The 20,694-nt window shown below is 40.8% G+C and overlaps 1 protein-coding gene across 5 annotated transcripts in view; it reads right to left on the reverse strand.

The window, feature by feature from the left end:
* The window catches only part of zeb2b (zinc finger E-box binding homeobox 2b), a 95,056-nt gene that overhangs the window by 72,610 nt on the left and 1,752 nt on the right, over positions 1-20,694 (reverse strand). For 4 of the 5 annotated variants that reach the window (XM_017702150.2, XM_017702148.2, XM_017702149.2 and 1 more), the window contains exon 2: positions 20,488-20,694. In XM_017702150.2, coding sequence (XP_017557639.1) covers positions 20,488-20,560 — 73 coding nt within the window. In that variant the 5' untranslated portion in view covers positions 20,561-20,694. Of the gene's footprint in view, positions 1-16,395; positions 16,484-20,487 lie in introns of those variants that run through there. The other variant, XM_037536567.1, reaches the window with a different exon arrangement.

Consider the following 20,694-nt stretch of genomic DNA (forward strand, 5'->3'; position numbering starts at 1 on the left):
TTAAGCAAGAAACCTTCAAAAAAGATGAAAGAAAATGGTAAGAAACAAAAGATTCCACTGACCACCAAAAGATAAAAGCGTTCATCTCTGAGAGAGAGGAGATCTTCAGATCTGAAAAAATCCACAGGGTTTCTGTGAGAAGTCAACTCAGCATTATGAGTCTGAAAGGATGTGTAGCTGTAAATAAGACCCACGTAGGAAAGGAAATAGACAAATTCAAACAAAGAAGCTGCTGGTGTTTTCAGAACAATGGACTGACCAGAGTCCAGAGCTTAACATCATGTTTGGTATTACTTAGCTTGCGAGAAACAGAAAATGCTACCAACTTTTGAGACTGAACTCTGAAGGTGCGGAAAAATCTCCCTGCAGATTTATTTTTATTCAAAAACTGAAAGCAATTCTCCTGAAAAGTGTTATCAAGGCAAAAGGTGGTCACGCTAAATACTAAAAAAAGATATTATCCAGAGTTCTTGATCCTTCTGTTATGTTTCTACTTTTTACCTGATGCTGGAAAATGCATAACCTGTACCTAATGGCCAATTTGACTAGAAAGTAAACAAATAAAAGGTAATCTCCATCTTTTTCACTGTACTGTACACAAACATTATGTGGGAAAGTAATGCATATAAATGGGAATGTCCTTCAGGCTCCGTGAGCTGTAGGAGAATTTAAAAATGCATTATCATGCAAAATTAATCACTGCAGGTTCTCTGAGAAGATGCATTTTTTTATTATTTATTTTGTTAATCAAGTAATTGTGACAGCCCTAAACAAAAAGTCTCTGGACGCTGCACCCCAACAGCAGTGCAAACACACTGTGCACACTTTTCTCCGGCTGTGAGAAAAAGCACCTTCGATTTGTCACATCACTTTAAAAGTTGCAAGCTTTGTAGCTTGCTGGCCAGGCCACAGGAAAGCACAGGGGGGAGTGAATGTTCTTGTGTGTGTTTTTTTGTCTATGTGTGTGTATGTGTGGCTATTACAGGCCGCTCACTGTGCAACAAGCTCGAGAATAAGGAGGATTCCAAGAGCGTGTGCAAAATGGCAATGCTGTTCGGCTCCGACTTTAATTTATCAAACGTGTTTGTGTTTACAAATAAAACAAAAGCACCATTGCTGTTTTCCTTTAGCGTGCTCTATTCAAACCAGCCATCCGCCGTCACATTATAAAGCCACTAAAGTGCCACGTTCTAATAAGATTAGCAAAGCACCTCTGCTGTTTCATACTCAATGACATCTAATGTGTAACTAGCCTGCCGAAACCCTGCCGCTAGCAATAATGATCACTGCGAGTGACTCTCTCTCTCTCTCTCTCTCTCTCTTTTTCCCTCTCTCTCCTGTAATCAGTCTGAGCTGATGATGAGCACTTGTGTAATTAAGATGGTGGATGTTAGGAGGAAGAGCCATCAGTGTCTGTCTCTCTCTCTCTCTCTCTCTCTCCTCCCTCCACGAGGAGCTTCAGCCTCTTAACCTGAGCAGAGCAAAGGACAAAGGACTATGATGCCGATATAAACATAAATATATGTATGCGTATATATATATATATATATATATATATATATATATAGTCTGTGTGTGTGTGTGTGTGTGTGTGTGTGTGTGTGTGTGTGTGTGTGTGTGTAATGATATATTTATGTGTACAATATAAGAAAGTACCTGTGTGTGTGTGTGTGTGTGTGTGTGTGTGTGTGTGTGTGTGTGGTTGTGTGTGTGAAAATTTAAAAACATTTATGGTACTACGGTATGGTAAATTCAGTTTACTATGGTAAATTAAATTAAAATGTTTTTCCTTCTTTTGTAAAGTTACTATTTTGGAGATTTTGTTCTGTTAATGACAATATATAAGTGCATATATGATAAAAAATATGACTTTTTTGTATATGATGTATATAATGTTTTTTTTTTTGTATATCACTGCTGCCAGAACAAAACCTTGCATGTCCATTTTTGTTGATTTTCAGTTTTTGCCATAATTTGAACATGCCTGTTGTCTTTTACATTGAGCGTGAATTTCACGATGAATGACCAAACGGCCAACAACCAAACAGCCCAAAATGACTTGAAAATACATCTGTTTCCTTCTCCTGTAAAGTTACCGTTTTGGAGATGCAAGGTTTTGTCCCGACAACTGCAATGAGCTATACATAGGTAAGCACATATATGCAAAAAGAAAACCTAACCCTAACCTTTACATCAGTAACCAAAGACAAATAGTTTTACCCCTCAGTCTGGAAAATGAAACAGGTAGCATTTGTTTAAAAAAAAGTTTGAAAGGTCAGGACCTTGATGGTTTGAATATTGTAGTTTTTTCTTTCCTTTTCATACAAAGTCAGGAAAAATGAACAATGAAAATGTACAAAAACAAACAACAGATACACACAACATACACAATATGCATAATGCGTCCACGACAAACCACACACTACAACACCTGTGAAAGACACATATGTACACACAGACCAAGTGCACAAAGCCTGTTAAGCAGAAGCAGACTCCTATGACTCCTGTGACTCCTACGACTGAGAAGTGGATGAGAAGGAACAAACGTGTTAGATTAGTATGTTAATAAGTCAGAGTCATGCAGGCAGTATCTCTAAAACTAATCAGAGCTAAACTTCTCCAGTTAAACGGCTATACTCTCTGCTTCAATATAAAGAGGTATCTAGGCTTCTGCATTCTGGCCGGGGCATCTGAAAGGCCTACTCGCAAATTTCACTGCAGCAGCCTGTAGACACAGTCAAAGTGAGCAGTTCCGAGCTCTAGGACAGCTCCAGTATTTTGCAAACACTTTTCCCTGTGCCTGCTGAGGGGAATCGCGTCCGGATGGCAATCGCGCGTTCTCAGAGCCTCGGCAGTGGCGCGTTTTATAAATTACCTCATCAGAGGCTGAAATTAACACCGATTCTTGCAGGCAATTTCTCCATTTCCAATGCTAATTACGTTTTTTTTCTCTTTACTTTTAAATTCCGTACCACCTGTTTAGGGGAAGACATCTTAGGCAGCGCAGACGCATTTAATCACAATTTTAATTAACCGGCGTGTAGATGTGAAAAAGAAGTAATTATAATGCAGATGAAGGATGGGGTTTTTTTTTTCCACATTAAATTGTTTTGTTTCTTCGTTATGTTGATTGCATAAATAGTGACAGAGAACAGTTTTTATCTACTGTAATTTCGTAATTGTTTTGCAAAAAAAAAAAAAGTCTTGGATTGACTGACTTCATCTGTTTGCAAATTGTTTAATTTGGTTAACCCTGTAATTGCCGCTGTGAGTCGTTCTGCAGATGCCTCCTGAGTTCCTGCTGAAGCGAAGAGACCTGGGCAGCCAAAGATGGCTCATTCCAAATAAATCTCCAAAATTATCATCTGCAAGGAAAATCCCTGCCGTTTCTTCCTAAGCAGCTGCCTCAGGCTACAGTCAGCCAGAACTTTTCTCTCTCTCTCTCCTCCTTTAAGTAAACATTGAGCTCAGTGACAGCCACTGTCCCCTAACTGCTGCATAAAGTGAAGATGCTAGATGAGCACAGCCATGGACTTTACGGGCTCATGAAAATATCACTGAATGTGAAGAAGACTGCGAATCGTGTCTTCCTGGACTTTATAAGATCCTCACACTTATGCTGATGTCACTGTGAGATCCTGAGATATGCACACATACACAAGCTCACATGCACTAGTAGGCTTCCAGCCAATTATACTGCAAGGGCAAATTAAATATTTGTTTAATTCAATATATGTAATTCTATACATTATGTATCCAGTGAATTGCCATCAAATTTTATTAACAATAAAATTAAAAACAAAAAAAAACTTACAGAAACTGCTTTTGTTCAGTTTCCACTCGTTTATGAAGAATTTACAATCAGTCAAAATAAATTACAATATCAAAGCTTCTCAAAGTCTCAAAGTCTCTCTAGTTTAAAAGCCAAGCAAACTGTGATATGGTCAATGAGCTCATCAACCCACACCTCCTCATCTCAGCAGACGAACTGGACACCAGTCAGGGTCCAGAGCTGTGTCCAGGAGACATTCCCCAGCCCTGGGTAACCGATCCCCTGACGACCCCTCTGCTCTACTCCACACCAACACAATAACCACAAGGCACACATGCCATGGGGTCAAGAAGGAGCAGCTACAGCAGATTAGCCACTAGCTGGGAAGCTGATCATATAACATTACTACAGAGAGACTTGGATTTGGTCAACTGTAAAATTGTGTGTATATAATTTTGATGTTACATTTTGACATGGCGACAACAGTGTGCTAAATTGCTCAGTCCATTCCACTTTTTTCACTGTTATTCCTCTCCTCCTTTTCCATGTTCTTAGAAAGTTGTCTACGAGTGTTGTATGTTGTATGTTTTCTCAAAAACTGAAGGACAATACACTTTCACTGACCACAACACTGAACTGAGAGAGAAACAAGGAAAGACAGTGCCTCCAGGAGTTTACAATCAAAGTCAGAAAATACAGGACGTAAGTTCTTATAATCAGACAGAAAAATAGAGAGAAAAAGGAGAGAGACAGGAGAGAGAGGAAGGAAGAGAGAGAGAGGAGAAAGAGAGAAAATGAAAGCATTTATATTCCTCCCCCTCTGACTTTGTTTCTGACTGGCTTCAGAGCTTTAGAGATAAACTTTGTATGTATGTCTAAATTCTTTTTTTTCTCTCTGTGGCTAAAAGAGCGATGCAGAAGGCAGAGGCGAGTGGCTGTGTGAATATTAGCGTGGCCCGGAGAGCCAAACGGAGCATTAAATCCTGCAGGAGGGTGACAGGGCCAAAATGCAGCAAGCACAACAGCAGTCAGCCATCTCCAGGGCTTTGTTCTGCGCTTAACTAAACTCACCACCATCACAGCACTTTAACCCACTGCTGCCTATACAACACAGAAGCACTCAGTGAGAGAGTGAGGGAGAGAGAGAGAGAGAGAGAGAGAGAGTGAGAGAGAAAGAGAGAGAGATGCAGAAGAGTAGATCGTGTGAATAATAGAAAAAGGAAGGAAGCAAAGAGGTGTGAATACAGTAGAGTACAGCATGTGTGGATCAGTGTATAAGAGATAGGCAAGACAGACAGACAGATGGACAGAGAGCATGGGGGGGGTTCAGTGTCGTTTACGAACTGGCTTTTCCAATGGGTTTGTGTGAGAGCTGATGCGCCAAACCATATAAAAAAAAGACAGAGAGGGAAAAGAGGGAGAGAGAGGAGAAAGAGGAGAAAGAAAAGCCCTCCTCACCGTTCTCCTCAACACTGGCTAATAAAACTCCACGTTAAGCAGCTTCCATCTCCTCCACTCTGCTCTTAAGGGATTTCAAACGCTTTACAATGAACTTTTGCTGAATGCTCGCGAGCGCTGCAGAGACAGAATTGGAGCAGCACGACGCTCTGAAAGTTTCATCACTTTAGGACAGTAAGCTCCGCTACAGAGGAATATTTAAGGGAAAGAATGGCGGAACCTTTTCTGTGGCAGCCACAAAGGCTTTTCATCTTGCATTTGGCCAATCCGCCATGATAGAATCCCTGTGTTACAACATCCTAACAAACAGGTAGCCTCAAAAGCAAATCTATGCCTGCAAACAAAGGAGGCAAAAGTACGTGTACGTGTTCACGGATGTCTGTTTGTGTGAGAGCGAGAGCAAATAGGGGGTAAAGCAGGCAAATGATACCCATTCTGAAGGAATTACACCATACTGCTTATTGGATGGGTTGAATTGGTCTATCCCTGCTCCACAAATGTGTTGTTTTGTAGCAACTGTTGCTAGGTTGGGCATCCTTTACTGAACGCTGTCAAAAATCCTATTCAAATTAACAAATCGCTGTTGTCGGATCAAAACCTAATATCTTAAAATGACAACTTTACAGGAGAAAGGAAAAATATACTCTACTTTTAATGTAAGTCAATGGAACCAGAATTTTTTCCAAATGATTTTGGGCCATTTCTGTTGAAATGAAATTTACAATCACTATATAGGACCACAGGTACTTTCAAAATATGTCAAAAAACTGTAAAATGACAAAAATGTAGATATGAGGTTTTGTTCCGACAGCAGCGATATGTACATTGGATTTTAGATTTGCTTCAAAATGTTGAGTTTCCAGTTTAAAATGCTACTGAGATGGACTGTGATGTTGTATCGAAGGTAGGCAGGTAGAAAATGACAACATATTTGCCTGCCATGCTACTGTAGTGTGATTTCACAGCAAAAAGCTATACCTAATTTATATTTACAGTGTGATTGTTCACAAGCATACAAAATATAAATTAAGAAAAAATAAATAAAAATAGACAAAAATGAGTTACAATTGTTAAGCTGAAGGGAATATTTTTTCAACATTCTTCACACTCTAGGCCCAGTTATACACAAAAAGGCATGCACACACACACACACACACACACACACACACACTTTATTGCCCTGCTGCCCTAAATAACCTATCATTTAAATTAAAATTGCATAATAAAACAGTTGAAATATCCTTCAAAGTCTTTTGATATTAAATGTTCTGTTTAGGAGAAACTGTTCAGATTGGTGGCGATAGAATGCAAATGCCTGAAGATAAAAACTATATCATAGAATACTACTGTGTGAAGCTGTTAGGAATATGCTGCCTGATGCCTGGAACATTGTTTTACAAGAGTTATGAAATAATGGTTTGGCCAGAAACAGTTTTTTTTTTTTTTTTAATCCAGTCTAGAGAAGAGCTATATACACAGTGTTGTAAGGCAGAATACTTCTCAACGCCTGGTTCCTATGACCACCACTGTAAAGAAGTAAAGAATGATCTCTACAGTGAACTATTCCACTTCAAACGACTCTAAACTACTGTTTACATCTCAAAAAGTTGGATTATGCAGGAATTTTGAAAAATCAGTGGGCTCCCTCTTCAAGCACACTACCTCTGCACCAACACAAACACATATATACTGTCCAAATTTGCTCAAATGACCAAGAAAACAAAGTGAGAGAGATGGACAGAGATAGAGAGAATATTTACATATTCACTCTAAATGGTTTATGCCAGGAAAGCTTACTGAACTGTACTGCAGTGAATCGAGAGAAAGAAACAGAGAGAACGAGAGAGAGAGGCAGTGAATATTTATTACATATATTTACATATTTACTCTACTAAATATGCTAATGCCAGTAAAGCTTACTGAATTGAATTGAACTGAAAAAGAGAGATAGAAGTTATTCCACTATATTTCACTGTATTGGCCTTCCTAACTTTACAATGGCCCATTTCAATAGCCCTGTGACCTGGCTACCCACATATAAACACACACATACACACACACACACACACATTCACACACACACACACACGCACTTACAAAAACCTTGTTCACCGTGTCTCTGTTTCACCCTTGTGCACATACTCTGTCCCCTCTCTCTCTCTCTCCCTCTTTCTCTCTCTGTCAGGTTCTGGCCTGCCAATTCCAGCTTGAAGCTTGACTGGGTTGATTTGATGCAAATACCTCGGGGGAGAGTCCCCAGACTGATGAACAGTTATGTCAAGTCGATTTTGCACCGTCGGGAAAAGGTAACCTCCGCGTCAAAGGGGAAAAACACACACACGCACACACGCACACACACACACACACACACATGCAGAAGGTTAAAGAGACAGAGAGGTTGTGCATGTGATGGTTGGGGGTCTCCTCTCTTCCTCCATGTCGTCGCTGTAAGCAGCACTGTCAGTGTGTCTGGCCTAATTGCAGATGAGCCTGGCTGCCATTACAATAAAAAACGTGGAGCATGGCAGACATTAACATTAACGCCGCCTGCCTCATTTGTGCCACTGCTGCAAAAGGTAGAAATGAATATTTCATTACTTTAATTACTCCAAGATACTCTTTTCCACCAGTCATACAGAGAGGGAGAGAGAGAGAGTGAGGGAGTGAGTGGGAGAGAGAGAAAGAGAGGCGTCACTAATTATGAACAGTAATAACATTTAAGATTCAGTGATTGCCAGTTTACTGTGCATCGCTTGATGTTGTGGCAAGAAATTACAAAGGTAAAGGAAACAATTTGCGGAGAGAAAATGACAAGGGAAAGAAATAAAGCTTGTTTAGAAGTGAGCCGGCCTTATTGTAAATGCATGACTAACACCTGCTGTGTAAACGAATGCGAGAGAGAAAGATGCCTGTTCTCTGCCTGTATTCTGCTGAGCGTAATACGTAATGAACGTTCATCATGCGCTGCAATAAGAGAGAGATTTATTTAACATATCATCGCTGTCATATCAAAAGCTCATAATCTTGTGGGTTTTCTATCTGAAAAAAAATGCAGCTGCTCTTTACATTGTGCAAACATTTCATAATGAATTGACCACCAGAAATGGACCAAACTGGCTTGGAATTTTTTGGAAGATTTTATTGCATTAAACTGAAGTCAAGGAGAGGTTTTTTTTGCCCCTTCTCCTATACAGTTGCCATTTCAGAGAAAAACAACAACAATGTTACAACAATGAAGACATGAAGTTGTAGTGTGAATATACAGTATGACTGTAATGTTGTTGAATAGTTACATACACACAAACACAAACACAAAGGGAGCTTTGACTGGCTGGCTAATTACAATAGCTGTAAGAAGAATGCTGGAGCAAGACATCAGGCTGATAACACAATAAGATACAGAGAAAAAGAAAATGACAAAAAAAGAAAAAGAGAAAGAAAAAAGAGAAAGATCAGAAAGAACAAAGAGAGGAAGTAGGCAGACTGACAGAGACAGACAGTAAAAAGACAAATAGAAGTGGAAAAGAGAATGAAGAACACAGAGAGAGAGAGAGAGAGAGAGAGAGAGAGAGAGAGAGAGAGCAGTGATAGTGAGAGACAGAGAAAAATAGATAAAGGAGGGAAAGAGAATGAAATAGAGATACATTTTAGGAAAATGAGGGAAAACAAAACAGAGGAACAGGAAAATGAGAAACAGAGAGAGACAGAAGGAAAGCAGAGAGAGACAGACAGAAAAAAGAGAGAGGGTAGGATGAGAGAGAGAAGCACCACGAACAGATAGTGATGAGGGAGACAGAAAGGAAGAGGAGAAAGAGAAGAACACAGAGAGAAAGAGAGACAGAGAGAGAGAGAGAGAGAGAGAGAGAGGATGGTCTGAAGGAGAACACACACACACACACAGAGGCAGGTAAAGGCTCTAAATCGAGTCCTCAGGGCTCCCTGTCTCTCTGTCTCTCTCTCTCTCTCTCTCTCTCTCTCTCTCTCGTTCTGTGAGTCTCTCTCTTTCTCTCTCTCTTTCTCTCCATGTATGTGTGTCTGAGAAAGGCTAAGGACAGGCTGTCTGTGTGATTAGGGCAGCGCTACCTGAGGAGGTGTTTGTTTGACATTTGTGTGTGACAGCAGCGAGACGCGGGTCTGACACGGCCAACAGCACACAGCTTCAACCACAGTCAAAACACATTACTGCACCATTCACCTCACACTGCTGTTCACACACCGGCCTGGCAGAGGAGGGCAACAAACACACATGCACATATATATATATATATATATATATATATATATATATATATATATATATATATATATATATATATAAATATAATTACAATACAATTTACTTACAATGTAGGACAGGTGTTAACAGGTTAACAGGTGTTTTCAAATTATGTGAAAAACTGAAAAAAAAACGAGATGCAAGGTTTTCTGCCAATAACAGTGATCTATCTATCTATCTATCTATCTATCTATCTATCTATCTATCTATCTATCTATATATGTGTGTGTGTGTGTGTGTGTGTGTGTGTGTGTGTGTGTGTGTGTGTGTGTGTGTGTATATATATTTTTTATATATATAGTTTTTTTTTCTTTTAAATACCGGCTTCCCTCTACAGTGTGTTAAAATTTCATAACAAATGAATCAATAGAAATGGACCAAAACAATTTCATAACTTCACTAACTTCCATTCAAAGTAAAAAAAATAATAATAATCATAATAAGAAAAAACTTTTTCCTTCTCATGCAAAGTTACAATTTTGGAGATTTTGTCACATATGATAAATTTATTTATGAGAAAATTATTTATAACCATTAATCTCAGTAATAAGTGTGTTTTTGCCAGATGAAACACTGTATAATTCAAATTTGTTGATATACATATATACACAAAGAGAACAGAGAGAGAGTAATGTTAGAACTACTACATACTCAATACTGTACTAACCCACAGGAAGAAAAACACAGCTATCATCATATGACTGTGCACTATTTCAGATTAAATTTGTTACAGGATCAGCTTAGATGCCTTTTCATGTTCTCTCCAATATCCAATCCATCAATCCCTGCTGATACTGTCCTGAAAGCTCAACCCATTAATACCAATATGATGTCTATAATGCATACATGAAAAGGCACCTATATGCACATATTTGGAGAGTCAGCACATAAGGCAATGTGTCTGGTTTTGAGTGTGTAAGTGTGTGTGTCTTTGTGTGTGTGCTTGAGGGAGGGGGGGTGTGTGTGTTCTCCTTGGCTCAGTCTTACCTAAGGTTAATAGTGTGCTGGGTGAAGTAGGCAAAACACAATTTCAACAATTTCCTCCTGCGCTCTGATATCCTGATAGCAGCGCATTTGATCAGTGATATGATGAAAGCATTAGATCTACATATTCACCGCTGGCCGTGTCAAAACCGCAGCTGTAATCTACCTAAATTATCTATTGCGCACTCTATCGCATTTTTCTCTTCAAATATAATTTTTTCTATAGGCTGGTAAAAAGCCAGGAAATCTGTAGATAAAAGGTAAAATCCCATATTCTAATTAGAAAAGTGTGTACAGTAACATCCTAAGCTCATGTTTACCACGTTCAGTCCCAGACACTTTTGGTCATGATGCTTAATCGGGTGATCTGTTATTGATTGTTCGGTGTGACCTTGCCAGGAGTGTTCCTCCACCCAACAATCAAACATACATCAAAGTGAGCGTGTGTGTGTGTGTGTGTGTGTGTGTGTGTGTGTGTGTGTGTGTGTGTGTGTGTGTGTGTGTGAGTGCATGTGTGTGCTCTGGACCTGCTAAAATGTGCTCGGCAACTTCAGCAGATCAAACCGAGAACTGCTTTCAACACCCTTTTTTCTAAATACGGGTGACATCTTTGCACATGCAGTGCAAGAGAGAAAGAGAGAGAGAAAGAGAGAGAACACAGCACAGACGCAGAAATAAAATTTCTCACTGTGTAACACAGTAATTAGTCCTAAAACACAACTGATCCATGCTCGCTATCAGAGCGGCTTCAAAAGATTCAATCTAAAGGCCTTATTACATCTGATGCCTTGTTGTGATGCACTTGCGTAAACACAAACACACACACAGACGAACACAGACAACACACACTGAGGTTATTATCATGGCTCACATTATTATGCCAGTTAAATTGTAGCCATTATTGACCTTGTAGAGGCCATGCTTCTTAGACTAGAGGGGACAGCGCAAATGTCATACAAGAGATACAAGTGTACTTACTCATGACACTCACACACTCACACACACGCATGCAGACACACACACACACACACACACACACACACAGAAAGACACACCACAACACACACAGACACACACACACACAAACACACACACACACACACACACACTCCGGAAGGCAGTTTTTCCATCCTCAAGACCAAATAAGTTCTTGTTCTCAAGATTTTCTACGGCATGCACTTTATCTCTCTCTTTGCTCATTCTGTTTTTAGCTGTCTTCTTTTTCTCACTCATTCTTAATATGTTTTTTCTATATCTATCTAACTATTTTTACTCATTCTCTGCATGCTCTTGTTCTCACTCTCTGTAAGCTTTCTCTGTATTTTTCTTTTTATCTTTCTGTCTATCCTTCTAAACTTTCTCTTTCTGTGCTATGTCTATCTATCTATCTATCTATCTATCTATCTATCTATCTATCTATCTATCTATCTATCTATCTATCTATCTATCTATCTATCTATCTATCTATCTATCTATCTATCTATCTATCTATCTATCTATCGGTTGGTTAGTGTAGTGGGTAACACCTCTGCCTTCTACACTGTAGACTGGGGTTCAATCCCCACCTGGGTAAACACCCTACACTATACCAATAAGAGTCCTTGGGCAAGACTCCTAACACCACCTTCGCCTACCTGTGTAAAATGATCAAACTGTAAGTCGCTCTGGATAAGAGCGTCTGCCAAATGCTGTAAATGTAATCTATCTATCTATAATCATTCTCTCTGTGTGCTCTCTTTCTCTGTATGCTTTCTCCCTCTTTTTATTAGATATCTTTCAGTCTCTATCCCTCTGCACTTTCTCTCTTTGCTCATTCTTTTATTCTGCTCTGTCTCTCTCTCTCTCTCTCTCTCTCGCTCTCTCTGTGCTCTCTCTCTCTCTCTCTGTGTGCTCTCTCTCTCTCTCTCTCTCTCTCTCTGTGTGCTCTCTCTCTCTCTCTCTCTCTCTCTCTCTCTCTCTCTCTGTGTCTGTGTGCTCTCTGTGTATCTCTCTCTCTCTCTCCCTCTCTCTCTCTGTGAACTCTGTCTCTCTCTCTCTCTCTCTCTCTGTGCTCTCTGTCTCTCTCTCTCTCTATGTGCTCTCTCTCTCTCTCTCTCTCTCTCTCTCTCTCTCTTTGCGTTGTCAGCTGCTGTTGAGTGACTCTTCCCAGGCAATATGACCATCAAACTGATCCTGCTGTGTTAATGCTAATTTATACATCACAAACCTGCGAAACACCTCTGCGTGTATGAATTAAGACTTGAGTGTTTTTACACCTGAGAAACACACACACAGACAAACTGTCACACACCACACTTCCCGCAAATGGAAAGTTGACACTTGAGAATGTTTTTTTTCTCCACTTACAATCCATAGCAAAACATTATAATGCCCAAACAGCAGCACGGAGCAGACACGAACAAGACCAAATGAACAAAGTCCCTGTTTTTTCCAGCAGTGAGGAACTGAAATGAGGCGTGATATTTCAAAATGTACTTTTCACCCAAATGCATAAAACATGGTGGCTTAGCATCGCGAGGTACACACATAAATGAAAGTGCCAAAATGCATGCAATTATTTGCCAGTCCAGTGATGTTTCAATTCGGATGTTTGCTTGTTCCCACCGCAGGAGCGATGCAAGAGGCGGCGAAGGGGAAAGAGAGAGAGAAACAGAGAGAGAGTTGAGTATGAAAGAGTGTGGAGTGGTTCAGGCCAACATCAGTGTAGTAGAGAGTTGATATGAACTGTCAAATCCTAAGAGCCATCCGAGAGGGAGACAGAATTCAGCACACACACACACACACACATACACACACACACACTCAACCCTGTCATTTCTTCACTGACACTCACTCATTCAGCAGCACCCAACATGAACGTTTAACCCCTTAAACTCAAAGTGTGTACAGTTATTAGTACAGCTATTAAACTTAGAGCTTATTATTCAGTATGTGAGTTTTGGGGAACTGCTTTGAAGCCAATATGTAAGTTGTGTAGTTTAAAAGGTTAAAGCACCTCCATCACGACTACTAAGACCCAATGTAAAGAGCAGCAGGTGTAGGTTCTAACATGACAACTTTTATACAGACAGGATGACAGTAACGTTCTCCTTGAATCTCTTGACTTCAAGTACAGAATTAAAGGATTAAATCGAAGGTCATCTCTGTGGCTGGAGCAGAAGGCCGTACGGTCGTGTGAATCACGTCTTCGTGTTAGTCAGAGATGACGCAGGAGAGCCTGCATCCTACTGGCACTTTCTACTGCTGTCTGTAGGGAGACAGATGTCCGTAGTACAGATAGAGAGCGCGAAAGGGAGAGAGAATCTGAATGAAGGAGAGAAGCTTGAAATGGGGTGACAGAGAGCAGGATTTGATGCTGTAATTAGGGGCTGGATATTCACAAAGCCACCAAAAGCTCTCATCTGCTTCTCATGGATCTCTCTCTCTCTCTCTCTCTCTCTCTCTCTCTTCCTCTCTTCCTCTCTCTCTGTGTCTCTCTGTCTCTCTCTCTCTTTCCCTTTCAGTCATACACCCACACATCTACCTCTGTATGTATAGAAAGCTGAAGATAAAATCAATACACTATAGTTTTCACTGGCCATATTTAGAGGAGAAAAAAGAAAGAAAGAAGAGCATCAGAATAGTTGAATGGCAGATAAAGGCCACACTCCTCTCTTACTCACTCTCTCAGACACATTCACACCCACACATCTACCTCTGTATGTACAGAAAACTGACCATAAAATCAATAGAACTCCTCATACTCACTATCTATAGTTTGTCACTGACGAGATTTATAGAAGAAAAGCAAGCGTTTGATCTTTGTCTCTCACACCCCTGACAAAGGGTAAAGCAGCTCCTGCATGTGTGTATGGGTTAATATCTGGCTACCTAGTAAAGCCTTCATCCCTGTACCTCTAACAAAAGCTCCTTTAGTAAACACTCCCCCCTCCTCTCACTCTCTCTCTCTCACTCTCTCTGTGTCCGAAGGTGTTTGCTGAACTAAAGCTGGTGAAATCCTGCAGGCTGAAGGGGGGGAAGGTGTGCTGGTAATCCTTTTTCTTTACAAAAAACTTCTGAAGGAGAAAAAAGAAAGAAAAAAAGGACCTGGAATTCACATCACATGATGTATTTAAAGTTGTAGCATCCCCCTTTTTTCAGTCTGGCAATGGATTTGCATATAAGATCTTACGGCACAGAAGTGGGAACGGATGTTAGCACACGCTCAGAAAAAAAAGGTCGTAACTGTCAGTGAGGTGGTACCCTCAAGGATATGTCTTCAGTAACATGTCTTCAGTAACTTTAAGTTAAGGAACATAATTGCACCGTATTATATTGCACTGCATTTGTTAAGTGAGACATCCTGTTTTGACTCCAGGCTTTTCTTATTTAAAAAGTAAATTATAAAAAAGTACAAAAATGCCTGACATATTATCTGCATCTCTGGAGTCTGAAGTTAGATTTTTGATGCTTGATTGTGGAATAAGAAAAATGGTTTTGGTAAATCGGAGGAAAAGCGTATTTTAAAAAAATACAACATGGCTTAGATGCATGTATACTTGCATCAAATGAAGCTAAACACCGTCTGACAGGTTTCACTGTCACCTATGGAAAAATGTGTAGTAACGCACATGCACCCATATGGACACACACACACACACACACACACACACACACACACACACACACAACTGCATCTGTCTTAGCCCGTTTTTTTAAGTGTGAGAGTGAGTGGCCATGAATAGTACAGGCATGGCATCTTGTAACACTATCAGTAAGTGTGGGGGGGTGGTGTGTAAAGTAGGGCCTATATAAGGCTTGTAACCAGGGGAGGCCCCACAAACACGCACAAACACCTCGTCTCTCTCTCTCTCTCTCTCTCTCTCTCTCTCCCTCTCTCTCCTTTTTTCTTCTTTTTTTTATTTGCTCCTCTCCTGCTCCTCTTTTTCCCCCTCTTTTCATGTGGGCCTTTCTGAGGTTGAATGTAAATTCTGTGAGCTAGCGGTGAGAGAGAGGCTGGGTTGTGATTAAGAAGAAGAAGAAGAAGAAGAAGAAGAGAGGCTGCTTTCTTTGTTCTGCCCCCAGGGGATGTTTACCGGCAGAGACACGGCGGATCAGATATGAAAGGCATTCGGGTCAGGACTGATGTGAGTGAAAGTGAAATCATACCTAAGGCATTCCGCGGAGCGCCGAGTCCAGGGCCAGCTGACACTGCCCACTCTGTGTGTGTCCCACCCCACACACACACACACACAATATATATATATATATATATATATATATATATATATATATATATATATATATATATGTATACCCCCACACCAGGAGAAAATATCTTTACAGGGGAGGGGACCATAAAAAAATTTTATTCAATTTATAAAAATTAATTACTAACAAAATAAGAGGAAACATGAAATATTCTAGGGAAAAGCAGAACCTTCTGAATGCATTTAACTGCATTTATTCTAATTTCTGGCTTGATGCACGATGATATAAGATAATAAATACAGCTGGGATTTGTAGTTTATCTAGGAGGGTGTAAAAAAAATAAAAACAAAAACATGGTCACCTCATATACTACTTTCACCTATTACTGTCAGCTCACATCTTCTATATCATATCTTGATGTCTAATGATTCATTATCAAAACACAGTTCCCAATGAGGAAGCAAGATCAGGATATCTGCATATTAGTGAATTAATAAAAAGTGCCATGCCTTCAACTATGACTACTTTATAGAAATCAATTATTACTATTGACTAAAAAAACATTGAGGATATTAACTCTTACTGAGTCTGTAACATGAAATCCTCAAATTATGTATAATAAATATTCAATTAATAAATAATAAATATATTTTTTAAAAGCTTAAAATGAAGATGGTCAAAAACCTGCCACAAAGTGGGTAGAAAATGTTCTGACCCTGTCCTGCTCTGACACTGCAGCAGAGACATGAGGACCCTGCTGTTTCCTGCGATCCACTGCACCCTTCCATGCTGCTGTCGTGAGATTATTCCTCCCTGGCACATTCGATCTGCTGTAATTATTTCACTTGCTTAAACAAAATAATCCGTCTCTAAACACCAATGCACGGCAGAGAGCTCCTCCGCCAGCTTTTTTTTTCTAGTCCAAGTGAGAAAGCCATCAGAAAAAAAAGACAGAGAGAGAGAGAGAGATAGAGAGGGAGAGAGAGAGAGATAGAGAGGGAGAGAGAGTGAGAGAGAGAGCAGGCAGGGGGGGCATGTGTCTGCTGTGCCGCATTTGAGACAATCGTGTGCTTTTTTGTGCGCGGAAAGTGTCCGCGTCTGGGCGAGTGGCGGTGCGAGCTGGCGCTATTCACGTTATAAACATGTAAATGAAACACATTAGCTCTGACAGTCAGCTGTGTGTGAGAGCGGCCCCGTTCCCTCCCAGCCAGCGCAGCCACGCCGCCTACCTACGGAGGGGATGGTAGAGCTGGGGTCACAGAGAAGAAGAGCGAACGTCTTTTCTTTGGAGGTGGGGGAAGAAAATGCACCTTAAAAGAGCATAATGGAGACAGAAAAAGTGTTTAGACAAGGGGGAATCAGCCATTGTTTGGGCTGAAAGGAGGTCTGTGGCTAAAGAAACGGCACCCCACAACACACACGCATACACGCACACCAAACCCCACCTTCAGTCTATATATCAGAATATATTATGTGAATGAATTAACTACAATCAAACCCTGGTTAGTATCAGACTCTTCTAGCTATGCACTGTAAAGCCATGGAAATGTTTAGAATCCAATCATTAGTGCTTTAAATTATTTTTGAAAATAAGTAATGCTGTAGTCAAGCTTTCTTCAATTTTTTCTAAACAGGACAACAGCTGAACTAAACAAGTGTTTAAAAAGTGTTACAAAATCTAAACATCTGGCTTTACAGTGTACAAACACTGTGACTTTTTTCAAAAAATGAAATAATCAATATATTCTAGTGGGAGCATCTTAAAACATGTTGAATAGGATACTGATGATTGAAAATGAATAGGGCTTTGTGTTACAGGAAACACGCAGAACTGCACACTGTAGGACAACTTCAGCGTCATATACAAGAGGAAGTTTAGCACATTTAAGCGTTCCATGAAGCACCATGCAGCTATGTATAGGCTTATGGTTCTGTACTCCATTTCGAGTTTGCGAAAGGTTTCCCCTGACATCCTTTGCTAACGAAATCACATCGAGCTCATGAAATAAAGTAACTCTACTCATAACTTGTAATATCCACACATACACCTAAACTAGATTCACACTGTCACTCTGCGTTTAGGTTATCTTTCCAGCTTGCTTCTCTCTAGTTTTCGCTCAATGAGAAATTTAGACCAAAACAAAAGGTGTGGAGGCATCAGATAAAGCCCATTTCACTGGATACAGGCTACAGGACATGGCTTTGAATTACTAAACACACACTCATTCACTCACATATACAAAACAAAGTGAACAAATGCTCACAGCTGGCCTGTAACACCAGGAGAGAGAGAGAGAGAGAGAGAGAGAGAGAGAGAGAGAGAGAGAGAGATCTAGCTGGAGTCTAAAGCTGCTGTATCTCCAATCTTGTATGGCAGGAGAGATCAGATTCCACAGTCTTCCACAGTTCTATCGTCTACACAAGGGAAAGAATAGAGAGAGAGAGAGAGAGAGAGAGAGAGAGAGAGATCTAGCTGGAGTCGATGGACAGTTCCAGCATGTTATGAAATATAAGTTTAGAGTGTGCGTGTGTCACAGCGGTGGAGCTTACTGTACAGCTGTGAGATGGGCTGCTCAAGAGAGAGATGCGTACACTTAATCTGGACACAGAGATGTCCGCAACCTGCCCAATAAATCTGATTTCCTCTGGCTCCAGAGAAAATGTGCATTAGCCATGTGTGCTTCAGTGTGAGACAAAGGGAAAAAGCCTAAGAGAAAATTTTGCTCATCTTAACTAGACTTTTTCAAGCCCTCATTTTTCCCCCCGCTAGGGAATGTGATAAAATTGGTCCTTTTCCACAGATAAAACAAACTGTGCCGCTTTGCTCACCATTTTGGAATTAATAATATATAAAGCCCCGAGGTGTGAGCTCATCTACCTGGTACAGGTGTATTAAACAGAGCCAGGACAGAAATGATCTCTAATGCTGAATGCAAGGTTAACGTCAACAGTCCGTGACTTATAATCATCACTACAGTACTGATCTGTCATTTTTGCTGCCTTTCACCAAAAGACTACATATTTAAACATATTTAATTTTTGCCTTAATTTGAAACAGATTTTTTTTTCAATTTTCCACCACTGCAGAGAGTTCAAGCCATATAGCACACCTCCAGCGCAAATCATCAGCCAACGCTACACAATTCAGTTAGGCTCTCACTATCACCCTGATAACTATCATCATATGAAGAGTTATCAGACAGGTCCAGAGCGAAGCTCAGCCCTATTCTACCAGACTGGGGGAGAGAGAAATACACACTCAGCACAGATAAACTGAGGCGCTCCCCACAGGGGCAGGCATGGCAGGGCATGCCGGAAAAAAGAGAACAAGATAATAAAGAAAAATCATAATAAAACAGCCCCTGTTTGCTTAGACCTGGTGACACATCCTTGCATCAGTTCCCTGCTTTAAATCGTATAATTAAAGGAGGTCAACAAAAGACCACACAAAAGACTTACAGCATCTCAAGCACAACTGTAAAGAAGGGAGGCATTTTATTTTATTATTAACACACTCCAGCAGTAATGTCACATCAGCCACATTATTTACTCAAAGGCTTTCTGTTGGTTTCAGAGCCAAAAGGGCTGCAGTCCAGTGACTTGTGACCGTGCAGCAAAAATAACACAATGTTTGTTTGTCGTCCATGATTTGGGAGCAAACACTTACAAACGGGGGTGTCTTTTCTTTAGACATGTTGTCAGCCGAGAAGCAAAAGACCCCTCAACAACTACTGCCATTGATTCTAGTGGATCAATACAAAACGTTTAATAAAGAAAAAAGGAGGAGGGGGACGATAGAGGGGAAGCAGGAGGGGAAAAATGCCATCCCGGGAAAAAGAGTGGCGGAGTGCCGAGGCAACCGAGCGCCTTTCTGGGGTATTTAATCCCCGTGAAAGAGCGGAATTAAAAACTAACACACAGCGGCGAGCTGATCCACCCTCCGCAGCGTTTGCTTATCGGCCATTATACAGTTAGACAGCGACTTTATACAATTTCCCCAACAAACCAAACTACGGACCGTCCGTGCCGAGATCACATTCGCTGTGAACTCTCAGAAAAAGAAGGAAAAAAATAGACAGTTCTGCAAAGCATAACCGCTAAAAAACAAACAGATAAATAAATCTGTGGTACAGGTCACTCGCCCAAAATGACACAACAGCGACGGAATGTTTTGTTTCCTACGGCCACCACCTGACTGCTGTTTCAGCTCATCGCCGTTTAGAGCTTCATGTCTCTTCTTTTTAATCAGAGCCTCAACAAAGCCAAAACGAAGCGATCGCCAATGAATGAAATGATTAAGCCTTATTAAATGTAGCCTAATGAAAGCACGACATGCAAACGCCAAACTACAAAAAAACATTGCCAAGGAAAGATGACAAAATGAACGAGCCTAGCTTCGATAACAGCCTCGAACTGCCGGACGGGATTTTTTATTCTATAGTGGGAAATAGACGGCGAGCTGCAAAACTTTTCCTCTACTCAACTCGCTCCAACTTCCAACAGCGAAAGCACGCGGAGCCCCGGCAAAATATCTAACCCCAGGAAATAAAAAATGAAACAGAAAAGAATTCCTGACACCAGTTTTGCTTCGTTTCTGCTCCGACACCCTTTTATTTTAGCCCACAATGAAGAGGAGATAAAAGGGATTGAAAATAACGGTATCACGCGACGTGCGTCCCGTCAGCCAGAGCCAGGGCTTCACCCCCCTCCTCCCTCCAGCACTTCCACAAGCACCGCTCCCTCCACTCCACTTCCACCGCTACTGGGATTTCTCCCGTTAGGATAATTTTTAGCGTTGGTTCCTTACCGTTTTTCCTCCTCGGGTTGGCTTGTTTTCGCCGCTTACACCGGGGCCCATCCGCCATGATCTGCTGCCTCATTGATGGGGAGTGTGTGTGTGTGTGTGTGCGTGTGCGTGTGCGTGTGTGTGTGTCTGGATCAGATGGCAGCAGCTCGCATGGACGCGACTCCTTCAGTCAGTCAGTCAGTCAGCAGCAGCGCGCAGCCTCAGTGT

Source organism: Pygocentrus nattereri, chromosome 30, assembly GCF_015220715.1.
Source record: "Pygocentrus nattereri isolate fPygNat1 chromosome 30, fPygNat1.pri, whole genome shotgun sequence".
NCBI lineage: Eukaryota > Metazoa > Chordata > Actinopteri > Characiformes > Serrasalmidae > Pygocentrus > Pygocentrus nattereri.